Source organism: Alexandromys fortis, unplaced genomic scaffold (genome assembly GCF_014885135.2).
Source record: "Alexandromys fortis isolate MF-2015 unplaced genomic scaffold, M_Fortis_MF-2015_v1.1 scaffold_174, whole genome shotgun sequence".
NCBI lineage: Eukaryota > Metazoa > Chordata > Mammalia > Rodentia > Cricetidae > Alexandromys > Alexandromys fortis.
In genome coordinates this window covers 346,925-361,153 of record NW_026068063.1, presented here as the reverse complement: position 1 = coordinate 361,153, position 14,229 = coordinate 346,925, and the positions used below count along the sequence as shown (strand labels likewise).

Below are 14,229 nucleotides of genomic sequence, written 5' to 3'. Positions count from 1 at the left end.
TCAACCCTGCAAGGAGTTTGACATTCATATTTGTACGTAAGTGCATTTATTCTTCCAAGTGCCTGAGTAAACACTGAACCAGAACTACAAATAGATGTTCTTTTTAGGAAGAAAAGGATTCTGGGTGTCTCTCTTTTCCCCACACACCTGACTCCCATTCATTCCTCCCTTCCTCTCCCATCACATTAATCCCTTTTAGTTAGGTCAACGCTCCTGCTCTCCACTGATGGCTGGGAGGCTGACTTCCTGATCAAGCCTGGGCCCTTGAGACTGAGGCTCTAAGTCTGGTTCTCGCCTTCCAAGACACTGACACTAATAATCTACACTCTGTGTCAGATCTCACTTACTAATTTTCCCCTTCCACATGTGGAAATCAGGGCTTGAAGGTAGAACAGCCTTCCTTTCTAAATCACTTGACTGGAGGAAAGACAGTCTTAGGCCCAGGCTTGTTTGACCTCCATTTGTGGCTGTTTCCCTGACTACCTGACCACCCTAGGTTAGACTACAGGTTCTTCTCTTCCCACCAGCACCCCAGCCTCCTTCAGTTCTTCTAAAGGTGGACAGATATACATACATACACTCTTTCCTTTTCAAAACAGAACACTCCTCAAATGGTATGTTATGAAGAGACAGTCAAAAAATTGTTAAACACAATACACAAAACAACAAAAGCTGCTTTCCAATGTTTGAGAGTGATGATCATCCCACCTGCCGGCACAATCAAATAGACAAGTGAAGTGAATGATCAATGAACACCACCAATCCTCTGGTTAGGCCACTGACTCGCACGGGGATTATTATTCCCTTTGCCCCCAGGCTCAGAGATAGTCTTTTTCTCTCTCTTATTTTGGGTGTATATCGGTAAACATCAGGATCCTTCTGGGTCACCACCAATACACTGGCAGTATCACCAGGTATCAATTTGACAACAGAAACAGAAGCAGCTGCCAGGGAAACCCACCAAATGGAAAGTAAAGGTGGCAGCTTGACTATTCATCTGTTTTAATAACAACTCAGGCACTGCTGAAACTTCCTGAATCTCCAGTCAACGTAAACCTCTGCAAAAATAAAGTGTTCCAGGTGAGTGAATTCTTTATTTATGTATTCCTCATTGTATCTCAATGGAAATAAGGACTGTTCTAAGTGCAATGATGTTCATAAAGAAAAGAGTTCCATAGAGATAGATGACTATAACAGAGGGGATTGGGGAAGGGTATATGGGGGGGGCTTTGTTTAGTTTTTTTTTTTGCTTTGTTTTCTGAGAGAAGGTCTCACTCTATAGTGTCAGACATATACAAATACATTGCTGACTGAACAAGTCACATTGAAAGAATGAACTATTTGTTTTTAGCCTAAACATAAGAATATATGAAGAGAAGATAATCTAAAACTAAAGGTAAGAAAATGTCATTAATGCTTTTCTTTGAGAAAATGAGCTAATTCAGGATTCTCTTCTTTCGTTTGTCTGAGCTTTCTGCCTCCCCTCTACTGGAATAGCATTTACACTGGGGTGAGGATAGAGGAAATGGGCAAAGTACTAACTGTCCTGAAGATCTACATCTGCATTGCATGAAGTGCCCAAGGTCTGCTGGATGCCAAGGGAAATGGTGGCACAAACCTTTAATCCCAGCACTCATCGTTTGGGATACGGAAGCAGGCAGATGTCTGTGAATTGGCTGCCACCCTGGTCTACATGATAAGTTCCAGGGCTTTATAAGACGGGCTACATAGACCCTGTCTTCTTATCACTGAGCTTTAGTTTGTTAGTGGGGAACTAAGATGAGAATATGGTTTGATACAATTCCCATGTTTGCTCATCAAACATCCATTTCTAATCACATTAAATTCAGCGATAGACAGAACTAGCTCTAAATTTTGCTGAACTACTAACTGCTAAGCTACAGAAGTGCAGCTTATCCTCAGACAATGGTAGTGGAAAGGCAGGGACAACTGATGATGATCACTTCCTCCATCAGTCACAAGGCAGGCAACCCTCCTTCCCTAGTTCAAACCCAACAAGAGACAATGAAAAAGTCTATTTCCACATCTCCATAATGACTAAGACCATCAGAAAACACAGATATTTACATTATGATTCATTATAATAGCAAAATTACAGTTATGAAGTAGCAATGAAATCATTTTATGGTTGGGACATTCATACACCACCCACGAGGAACTGTATTAAAGGGAGGCAGCATTAGGAAGGTAGGGAAACACTGCTCTAAATTGTTCTACACTTATACAAGCTACAGTTTTTAGAAATGATTTTATCCTTTACAAGATCAAATGTTTTTCTTCACTGCTTAGGTTCAAATCGTCTTACTGAGAATAATCTCTAGCAACTCATTTATGAATATCATTGAACCTGTAAATAAAGCTATGAAGACAAAAAAGAGAAAGGTAACCTCAGTTTGTATGAAAAGGTAATAAATGTATCTTTGCAAGTCTTAAAGGATTTTACTAATACTACCCACAAAAACACCATATCTTTGTGACATCTTCAGCCCCCAGTGGCACTTCAGTGACAGAGCTGGCTGCCTGCAGGTTTCATTAAGGATAAGCAGACTGCTACCCTGCAGAAGAAACTTTCTGGGAGCTACAGACAAAATGGATCATCGCTATCATCTGCTCCACGCCTCATATTACTTTAGAAGCTCAAGGGCTTCAAAAATGTTCTAAACATTTGACAATAGAGAGCAAAGTCTAACAGGTGGTGGCACATCTTAACAGAAAAGGCCCACTCGTCAGAGGACAATTCCAAGCATACAGGCTATCTGTACTGGCAAGTCTAAAACAGAAATGTAACAACAGTTGGCTTCTCAGGTCCTCAAAGCCCAGCCGCTGTCCATCCTGTCTGAGCATGCTTACGTGACTGACCCTCTTTTGAAATTACTGGGAATAGGTCTCAGTTATACAACTGCATAAATGTTTGTGGGAAATCCTCCAATAACAGATGCTCTACAAAATATAAACTGCTTCCCAGCAAGTCCCTAATCAAATTTCTAGTGGGTAGGCAAAATAGTTTACTCTTGTTCTTAAATCAGAATTTCTACCCATGACCATGGATGTGTAAGAATTCCATAAGCCACTAGAAGTGGCAGCAATCTTTCCCAGTATGCAGTTCCACACTTTCTGGGGAGGCTTGCAAGAGGGTGGGTGGTCTGGCTGTACCTCCTCTATGGGGTGCTACTGAGAAATAATGGACCTTTGAAATGTGGGGTCTGGTGGAAGGTCCTTAGGCCACAGGTACCATAACCTCAGAAGGGACTATGTGGAGCCGTGCCTAGCCCTCTGTTTCTGCTTCAGTCTGAGAAAGAAAACTTGGGCTCCTACGTGTACTCCTGTCAGGATATGCCACTGTCACCAACGGCCCAAGCTACATGACCACTTAATTTTGGATGGTTACACAAAGAACTGTGAGCCAAAACCAAAGCTTTCTATACTTCAGATAACCTGCCTTTATCATCCTGTCCTAGTGATGACACACAAGGTTCCACACCACAAAATACTCTGTCTGTGGCCTTTGCTATAGGAAGAGTACTGACAACAATCCAAATGCTTAGTTTGGTTTTGACTCCAGGTTAAACAGTTTGAGGGCGTCAAGCAAGCCCCTTGGTATCCAGACCTATCATCTACTTACTTGTACTTGTACTCCAGACCAACAACCTCTGAGACAAAGCCAAGAGTTTATAAAGCATGTGTATAAGCCAAGATCAACACACAGGAAAGGCTTGACAGAGAGACATTAAATGAACTTCCACCGGGGGTGGGGCTACACCACACCAAGCTGCTAATCTAAGTAATAGTTAACCTGTTTGAAAAGATTACTTAATCCTCTGTACTTCAACACCCTCATTTATCTTGAAACTCCTGAAACAGCACGATTCATGACTGGCTCTGCTGTTATTACAAAAACCATCTCTATAGTTGGAGTAGCAAGTTCTGCACACGGCTATAACCCAGTCTCAGTAAACCTGAAACATTACACAGTTCCACACTCACCCCTCTGGCTTCTTCTCCACACAGCCAAGAAACAGCAAACTCTCTATAAAGAGTAATGTGAAGAAAGTATTTGGGAGGGCAGGAAAGACGGCTCCGTAGTTAAAGAGCACCAACTGCTCTTCCCGAAGACCCACGTTCAATTCCTAGCAACCACATAGTGGCTCACAACTGTCTGTAACTCCTGTTCCAGAAGATCTGACACCCTCCTCTGGCCTCCGCAGACACTGTACAAATGTGGTGCACAGACACATATGTAAGCAAAACACCCATACATTTTTTTAAGTATTTTTGGCCTTCAGGTCGTGCAGCCTGTTGCCACTGTTCGACTCACCAAAGGAATGTGGCTGTGCGTAAATAAAACTTTCCTCATGAATTGAAACTTCAAATTCACAATATCTTCATGTGCCACAAAGTTTGAAACCGTAAAGGTGCTTCTTAGTCTTGGAGCTTTAAAAGACAGACTATAGGCTGGGATCTAAAGACAACCTTTCCTACAGTTGCCCTGACGGAATTCTATAGCTAGACAACAGCAATGAGCATGATTAGGACATGCTGAAAACAGACTCTGCAGAATCTGCTGGCAGCTTCTAAGTGACAGCCAAGTACAACAGAGGACACCGGAATCGGCAGCCATCACGTCAAGTGACATCCAATTACAAGGACACAACAAGCACTGTCCCCGCTCACACACCAACATGTATTTTATTCGCAATGCTGGGAACTCATAAAAAGAGGGCTTGCTTCTTTTAAAAAAAACTATAGTAAAATCTTGGAGCTATGCAGAGAGCATTTCTGTATTTATTACAATTGATAAACTCTTCTACTTCTTCCCTCTGTCCTCTAGACTCAAAATTTTTTGTATTAATTTTTTAAAACTTTTTTTTAAAGATTTATTATGTATGTAGTGTTCTGCTGCCTATATTCTGCCTGCAGGCCAGAAGAGGGCACCAGGTCTCATTACAGATGATGGTGAGCCATCATGTGGTTGCTGGGAATTGAACTCAGGACCTTTGAGCCATCTCTCCAGCCCTAGACTCAAGAAGAGCAAAACACAAATAGAAGTAGTGATTGTTCATTTAATTTTTTTATTTACTTTTTTTTTTTTATTTTATTTTATTTTTTTTTTTTTTTTTTTTTTTGATTTTTCGAGACAGGGTTTCTATGTAGCTTTGGTGCCTGTCCTGGAACTACCTCTGTAGACCAGGCTGGTCTCGAACTCACAGAGATCTGCCTGCCTCTGCCTCCCGAGTGCTGGGATTAAAGGCATGCGCCACCATCGCCCGGCTGATTGTTCACTTAAAAGAATAGTTTGAGGTTTTTGGTTATTGTTTTGTTTTGGTTTTTGTTGTTATTTATTTTGTTTTTTTTTTTTTTTGGAGGGTTTCTCTGTTGCTTTGGAGCCTGTCCTGGAAATAGCTCTTATAACCCAGGCTGGCCTTGAATTCACAGAGATCTGCCTGACTCTGCCTCCCGAGTGCTTGGATTAGAGACATGCGCCACCTCCACCGAGCGAGAATAGATATTCTTAAAGCGATTTAAAACAAAACAAAACAAAAAAAAAAACAATACTGGGTTTCAAAGCCCTAGAAAAAAACATACTCTTGCTGACTATACAAATCACTACAATCTTTCTAAGGGCTTCAGGGCAAAACTGACCAAAAATGTATAGAAATTTACATAACTTTTGACTTAATATTTACACGTCTAGGAATCTATCTTCAGAAAAATAGCAGACAAGTCAGCATATTGCATCCATAGTGAGTTTACGCTTTGAAGGACTGTACATACTCAGCAAAAGATTAAAGTTATCTAAATATCCAAAACAAGGTAAATTGTGGATGGTATACAAACAGAATTATGAGCAGACACAGAAGAAATGGCATAGGCCTCGTACTTGACAGACACATCCTTGGGACGTTGGTAGGAAGCAAGCATATGACATTCCTATAATACACGGTGCAAGGACAGGAACTAGTGTGAGAAACAGGGATGGCAGGGGCCTTAGCCAGAGAAAAAAAGAGACTGTACCACACAAGGGTATGACCAAAATAAGTTCTTTAATTTAGCAAATTTTAAATGTAGAATTAAAAGAATGCTCATAGAGATGTCTGAGTACTGGGAGTTTAAGTGAATTTTAATGTTTGGTGAGCTTTTTCTGTACTGTCCATACTATTATAGTTTGTGGTAAACATAGTTTTGTGTTGGTGTTGTTTTAATTACATTTATTTGTGTGTGTGTATGTATGTAAAGGCAGAGATCAACTGGGGAAGTCAGTTTTCTCCTTCCACCACGCGGGTTCAGTGATGGAACTCATGTCATCAGGCTTGGTGGCAGGACCTACACATAATGAGGCATCTTGTTGACCGTGTTTAAAATTTTAAGACTTATATGCTGGGTTGGGTGGCACGTCTTTAATCCCTGTACTGAAGGAGCAGTGGCAGGAAGATCTCTATACGTTCAAATCCAACCTGGTCTACCTAGCAAGTTTCAGGACAGCCAGGCTATATAGATCATTTCAGAAGAAAACATTTTTTAAATATTCATTAGAATATATACCAAGAAAAAGTTAACACAAACTATGAACTTTATATGATAACAGCCCTTGGATGCAGGTTTAGTAAAAATAACCAATGTCTCACTCTAGAGAAAAGGCTGATGGTTGGAAAATCTGCAGTTATGCAGAGGTAGGGTTCTACAGAGAGTAGGAATGGATCCCAAATGCACATACTGTGTACAGACACAGACTTAATGGGATGTCCAGACTGTGGCAGCTCCGGCTCTCTGAATGGAGACACACAAGTTCTAAAAGAGTTTGAGGCCACAACTTCCATCTCTGGCTCTGTCTTGATCTGTAATGCTTTCCAGCAATGCTATAATAGAATAAGAAGTCCCTCACCACGTATGTATAGCTCTTTGATCTTAGACTTCTTGGCTTTCACAATAAGCTTAGGGACTCTACCCTGGCTATGGTATTTTATCAGAGCAGCACAAACCAAGACAGAAACAATCTCCACCTTCCAATCAATTTTCTCTGAATCTAACACTGTTCTAAAAACTTAAAGTTATATAATTAATAGTTAGTTCGTGCCTGTATTACCAGCACTTAGGAGGTTAATTCAAGAGGAATTTGAGTTTTTGACTAATCTACAAGCAAGGCTCTATTTCAAAACAATACAAGTAAAATTTAAAAAAAAATCTATTTTTAAAGGATTATTAGAATAATTTTTACTCAGATAATTGCAAAAACACTGTTTATTAGCAGCAATATGGGCCTAAACTTGAAAGATTTTTTTTTATCAGCTAGGCATATAGTAGGCCATGCTTGCAAACCTAGCACATGGGAGGTAGAGGTAAAAGGATCCTAGTTCAAAGTCAATCTAGACTACAAAGCAAGGTTCTGCCTTTAAAGGGAAGGACAGTTTTCTAAAATCAGGAATGGTTTTAAAATTCTGATATTGCACAACACATCAGGTGGTCAAGAGAAGTGTGGCAGGCAGTCCAGCATGTCAGGTCCCCAGGGTCCTGCTAGTGGCAGATCAAAGCATGCTGGCTTTTCTGTAGGAACCTGTTCCATGCACTCACCCTGAGCATCACACTCTCCTGCATTTAAAGGAATGTGAATGCTTTCAGTGAAGCTTGAGGGCTCAAGAAAGGCAATCAACACTTCGTCTTAGGTTCACACACAATGGTGAACTAGTTGGTGTAAAATTCTACTGGTTCCATGTTCTAAAAAGGTCTTAAGGGGCTGTGATGGAAGAAAAAAACACCAAGATGGAGCTCTGATGATAAACTCTTTCTGTGACATTAGGAGATTTTCTGATGCAAATGTGAGGATAAGACCAGGGTTAGAATCAATTAATAGTAAATAGTTTACCTTGATTTTCAACTTATTTATGAGAAATATGCCCATTATAAGTGATATTCCTGATACCTTGCCATATGTGTGGGTATACACCTGTCATCTATATTCTATTTTAACATTTTTTTAAATGAAAAACCTTTCAGATGTGAAAATAAGTGAATAACATCCTGACTATTCTTCCTTGCAAGGAAAAGTCAATCTTCACAAGAACAAGATGATAAACTCGAAGCTGACTAAGAAGTGGTACTTCCATGATGGGTTACACACTAAAGCATGTGCATGTAAAGAACCTTACATTATTAGCACGAAGACGATGTGTGTCTAGAGGAAAAGGAGTCTCTAGAATCTCATGGTTGCAAGTGACTCTCAAGCCACACTAGGTATGAATTTCAGTGCAGACGGTAACTCCCATAAGACATGGGTGATGGTTCATACGGCCACGTCCAACTGTTACAGCGCAGAGAAGGTGCCATGACTTCACTACGCAGCAATGGCATTTATTCTACTCGGCACTGTATATACAGGACGTCGAGTAAGCATGTGACTCCCTGATAGTCCCCACTATGATTAATGCTAGCAAAGTCTAGCACTCCTGTTAGCTTCCTTTGGGACCTTTTAAAATTAAAACTGTGATTTATTTGAGAGCAATATTATACAGGCAACATATTTTTAATGACACAAGTACTATCCTTAATAATGAAGACTTTTTGTGACCAGACAGTTTTCTATAATTACAAATTTCTTCAACTCCAGTCAGATTCTTTTGGTAAATCCTTGTTTCCTAAAGCCCCCAGGGTTCACTGTCAGACACTATCACAGACAACAGACTCACAAAGACACAAACACAAAATGATTAAACTGTCAGATCAAGCTATAACCTTTCGAGCCTTAAAAGGCCCCCATGCCCTGAGCTTCCTGGGGGGATGTGGCCACACATTTGACTGTCAACAACAATAAAACAGATGTGATTCCTTCTCTTTCAAAATGAAGCTTGTAAAGGAGTCATGCCCTGAGGGGCTTCCCCCGGGCACTGGCCTGAGATCACATGCAAACCCCAGAGCACGATCAACACGTGTAGTCACAAGCACCTTAATGAAGTGTTTTTAGTGACTGGTTTTTTAAACAGAAAACCTCACAGCCCATAGGTTAAGAAAGTCAGGAAGCTGATGTAGAAGCAGGGCCTGGCCCAGGCAATCTGGAAGAACATGTGTAACTCCCACTGTTCCCCAGAGACATGGCTCTGACTACGCCCCATTCAGGCCTGGGGCTGCAGAGCAAGGGCAGCTCCTCTTTTTCTGGAAGCTTCTATTAAAAGGCAGCCACTGCCCTGCTTTGTCCTCCAGGGCTATTGAAAAAATATGAAGTAGAATGAAAACCTTTTACAAAATTAAAAGTTCAGGGCTATAAAGACAATTCAGTAGTTAAGAGCACCAGCTGCTCTTCCAGAGGACCTGGGTTCAATTCCCAGCACTCACATAGCAGCTCACAGCCATCTGTAGCTCCATTTTCACGGTATCCAACACCCTTAAACTTGCAAGCAAAAACATCAATGCACATAAAATAAATATATCATTAAAAAAATTTAAAATTCAATGTAAATGTGTCACATGCTATATGTTTACAATATTTCAGGGACATAGAAACTACTCTCTGATATACAGAAAGGAATCTAATATGTTCTTGGCAGCCTATGAAGTGTATTTTGTGGTTATATCTATGTCATTTGTAAAGTGACAGGCCACCACACAGGAAGTCAAGGTCTTAGGGTGCAAGGTAAAATGCCCTGGATAAGGAATACAAAAAGTAAATGTGACATTTACAATCAAGAACATCCAAGCAGCTTCAAACTACACACACATATGCAAATAAGTCACCAAAAAATTAATATTGTCATTTAAAAAGATTTTTAAAGAACATACTAAAACATATGTTTTAAGTTTAAGATGTCAAATTATATGAGAACAGGTAGCAGCCTCTTTAAAATGTCTGAAAGTCTCTTACCTCCCACATGTACACATTATTCCTAACCTGAGATCGTTTCTTCTTATCGCCAACAAATGGCCCAAACTTTTTCCCTTTTAAAATTGGTTTAGTGGCCCAGACACCTAGAAAAACAAAACCAATATTTTTATAATAGTAGTTATTTTAAATATTGGAAGCATTAATGTCATTCAACTTTACAAAACAATTAAAAAGCAAGGATGCCTAAGAGCAAGATAACTATGAGTAAGTTCAGTCAAACCGAATAGAGTCCTCCAGGGGATCCTGGGTTTCCTTCTGTCGCTCCTCGGTTTTCTCTAACTAGTCTGTAAAAAATCTGCATTGTTTTATCATTTTTAAAAGTTCATAATAACTTTTATATGTAAAATAGACCATATATAGTATAATTACAAAACTTGAAAACTAACATAAGAAAAAAGAAATGGAATAAAACTACAAAAACTTAAATTCTTCATAGTCTGCCTATAGGTTTCAAACTGATCCTACTAAAGACAAGCTGTTCTTATAATGGTTAGGACTTGTTTTTTATTAATACTTTCAAAGTTGATCTGCCTAGTTAGATTGGAAAATCCTTTCCTCTCATTATTTTCATGAAACATAGCTCATGGGATAGCTTGCTTTCAGAGTTTCAGTCAACACACATGCTCACCCATGGCGTCCCTTGGGATTATTTCCATCACTTGGTCACCTATCATAAACACACAGATAGGATAAAGACACAGTCAATGGGATGACTGGAGCCCAGGAGTCAAGAGAAGCACACATTCTGGACAGGGTCCTTCATTTATAGAACGAGAGGTGGAGGCTAGTCCTGCGGTGTGTGACTAGGACGTATATTCTCCACTCCCACTAGGTCAGCTTGGAACTGCACCTGTGAACACTAACAACCCGTTGGCTGAGCTGTGAGACAACCACTTTTCTTCAAACAAAATAAAATAAAATCCCCAATGCTCACTAAGCAAATTTCCAATGAGAATTAGAGAAAGTGCCTGCCAGGTCACACACACTGACTGAGCATCAGAAGAGCATCTAAAAGACAAACAGGAGGGTGGAAGCGTGATCTACTCAAGAGTACATTCTTACAAGATTTTAACAATCTACTCTTAGCCTTCTCTCTAAAACTATCTATGTAAATCACAAAACAAAAATAAAATACATACAAGCTTGTGTATTCAACAAGAAACTCTAGCCAGTTTATGTTGTTTATTCAGATATCTCTAGAGGGTTCCTAAGTATAAAAATATGGGTAAAGCAACAGGGATATATATTTTAAAAGGAAAATTATTAAATTAAATTAATAGGGAAATTAAAAGGGAACTAAATCTGATAACATAATCACACTTAAGGCACAGCAAATCAGAGGAAGCCCACTCTGTGGAACAAGGTTCATGGGCATGCAGAGGAGAGCACACTGGGACACTACCAAGGACAGACTATGTAGGTTCAGTGTGTGTTGGGGGAGCTAGTTTTTCTTTTCTTTTTTTTTTTTTTTTTTTTTTCTGGTTTTTTGAAACAAGGCTCCTCTGCATAGCCCTGGATGTCCAGAAACTCACTCTGTAGACCAGGCCAGCCTGGAACTCACAGAGATCCGCCAGCCTCTGCCCCCTGAGTGCTGGGACTAAAGGTGTGCAGCACCACAACCCTGCTAGTTTCCTTTTCTAACCCAAGTCCATCCTGGAATCTGATGTGGAAAGTACATATACATCACAGAATTGAAGGGTCAACCTTTCCTTTATTGGAGTAACATTTATCTAACACGATCCCTGCTCCCAAAGGAAGCAGCCTGCTCTTTGCTGCCTGACTCCTCTGATGAGCATACGCACCGATTCGGGTCTTGTCAACAGCAGACGGTAAAAGCCTCACTTCCTCTGGAAGTCCTCGCAGCACGTGTTCAGGGACCTCAGCCAGAGTCTCAGTGGCGGCCACAGACTCCGTATTCTGTAAGTCAAACGGAAGAAGGATCATAGGAAAAGGAAAAAAAAAAACAGTAGTGCTTTTTGTTTTGTTCTGCATTGCTTTTTAGTTTCTCATCCAATAAGCAAATGATGAAAACTAACTAGACTGTGTGTACAAAGCAGACTGGGACAGGCCGTTAAGCAGCTCTGGAGCTACTCTGCCACTCACTGAGTCTCATAACGAAACCCCAGCAACCTGTAAACCGGAATCTGTCTTGCTCCAGCCACCTATATCCAGTTTCAAAATATGTAAATCCTTAGCAATGTACTGCTCTTTAACCTCGAACAGAATCAGGCAGCAAAGTACAGCTTACCCCTGTTTCTAAATCAAAGGCTACCTGCAGTATACCACTACCTTAAAAGAATAATTTTGGCACACTCCATGAAGACCACTTAACCAATTAGATGCTGCCCCCTCCTGAATCCTTCCAGCAATTTGAACAGCTTGGACATTCCACAGAGAGTGACGGTTTACTGTTAACACTCACTTCAAGTGGGGCTGGGGCTTTCCAAGAAGCAATGGCTGACGTCCTAAGTCACTAGACACCAAAGACATAACATCTCAGAGTTGACAGGAAATAAAAAATGTTATACAATTACCTCCTCAAAATTTAGACTGGAATTCATCAGAATCATAAGAAATAAGATTAGTATTAGATATTTATGTAAAGAAAAGGGACTGGTGTCAATGAGAAGAACAAGGATATAGCTTTTAGAATAACTTGCAATTTAATCAAATCAAAGAAAACTAAAAAGATTAATTTCCCACAACAAAGCAGCATTTGTAATTCTTCTTTGTTTGCTTGTTTTTTGAGACAGGGTCTCTCAGTGTAGCCCAGGCTGTCCCAGAACTCAGTATGTTGACCAAGCTGGCTCTAAACTCAGAAATCCACCTTCTCTCATTTCCAAGTGCTGGGGTTAGGCTACCACCACAAGACCTGAAGCATGGTATTGCATGCCTTTAGTCCCAGCACTAGAAAGCAGAAACAAGAGTGTCTCTGTGAGTTCAAAGCCAGCCTCGTCTACATACTGAGTTCCAGAATAGCCAGAACTACATAATAATGTAACAGAGACACCCTTTCTCAAAAACAACAAAATGTTAGGTACCACGCTCCCCTATCCAAGAAAAAAAAAAAGTCATCCAAACTCAAAACTCCTGTAGTTTCATGGGCTGTTTTAACAAAAATCGATTTCAGTGTTCATGGACTACTCTCTCTCTGGCCTGCTTGGAGGCAGAAAGCCCAAGAGGGTATCCACAGATGGGTCACCTCCAGGGCAAGGCCAAATGACCAGTGTGCTTGCTTCAGAAGCACAAATACTTTGTTCTGCTCTGACTTAGATCCTTTTCAACAAATCACCCAACACACTTTCTAAAACTGGAAGTTTCAAACTGCCCCAGAAAACAGCCTCCTGTACCTCTAATGAGCTAAAAATATGAATAAACTTAGCAGACATTTTTCACTTCTACATATAGTATTCGCATTTAAAAATGTTTTAATCTATAAGCTGGGCATTTGGAAAAATTAATAAGCTTTTTGCCGAAGGGAGAAAAATACTGACTTGACAGTATCCTATAGTGTGATTTTTTTCCTAAGGCTCCAATAAACTAAATAATACCAATAAATACCAGCCAGAATCATGAATGGGTGCAGCTGGCCACTTAGAATAACCACTGAGAGCCCTTCTTCCCTCTCTAGCTGTGGTCCACCTATCCTCCCCAAGAGGTAACCCATTCACACACACACAGCACACACACACACACACACACACACACACACACACACGTACACTCCCATGCACACACCGAGGAAACTGAGGCTTAGGAAAGTGGCCTAAGTTGCTCACAGTTGACTCTGAACCCTGGTCTAACTTTGAAACCCAAATTCATAGTCACTGTGGGTTTCCATTAATACTTATGGGATCCCAATCCCCATTGTCTCAGTGTATGGGTGCACCCCTCCCGGTCCTAAGTTCCTTGCTTGTGCTCTCTCTCCTTCTGCTCCTGATTTGGACCTTGAGATTTCAGTCCGGTGCTCCAATGTGGTTCTCTGTCTCTGTCTCCTTTCATCGCCTGATGAAGTTTAATATTCAGGAGAAATATTCAGGATTTTCTTTGGGTTCTCCTTCTTATTTAGCTTCTCTAAGAACCCGAATTATAGGTTCAATGTCCTTTATTTATGGCTAGAAACCAAATATGAGTGAGAACATTCCATGTTCCTCTTTTTGGGTCTGGCTTACCTCACTCAGGATGGTGTTTTCTATTTCCATCCATTTGCCTGCAAACTTCAAGAAGTCCTTGTTTTTTACTGCTGAGTAGTACTCTAATATGTATATATTCCATACTTTCTTCATCCATTCTTCAATTGAAGGGCATCTAGGTTGTTTCCAGGTTCTGGCTATTACAAA

The 14,229-nt window shown here is 40.4% G+C and overlaps 1 protein-coding gene across 5 annotated transcripts in view; it reads right to left on the bottom strand.

The window, feature by feature from the left end:
- The window catches only part of Prdm2 (PR/SET domain 2), a 102,463-nt gene that overhangs the window by 56,853 nt on the left and 31,381 nt on the right, over positions 1–14,229 (bottom strand). For all 5 annotated transcript variants that reach the window (XM_050120320.1, XM_050120317.1, XM_050120319.1 and 2 more), the window contains 2 exons: positions 11,692–11,806; positions 9,869–9,972 (listed from right to left, as the gene is read on the bottom strand). In XM_050120320.1, the coding sequence (XP_049976277.1) occupies positions 9,869–9,877 (9 nt within the window). In that variant the 5' untranslated portion in view covers positions 9,878–9,972; positions 11,692–11,806. The remainder of the gene's footprint in view (positions 1–9,868; positions 9,973–11,691; positions 11,807–14,229) is intronic.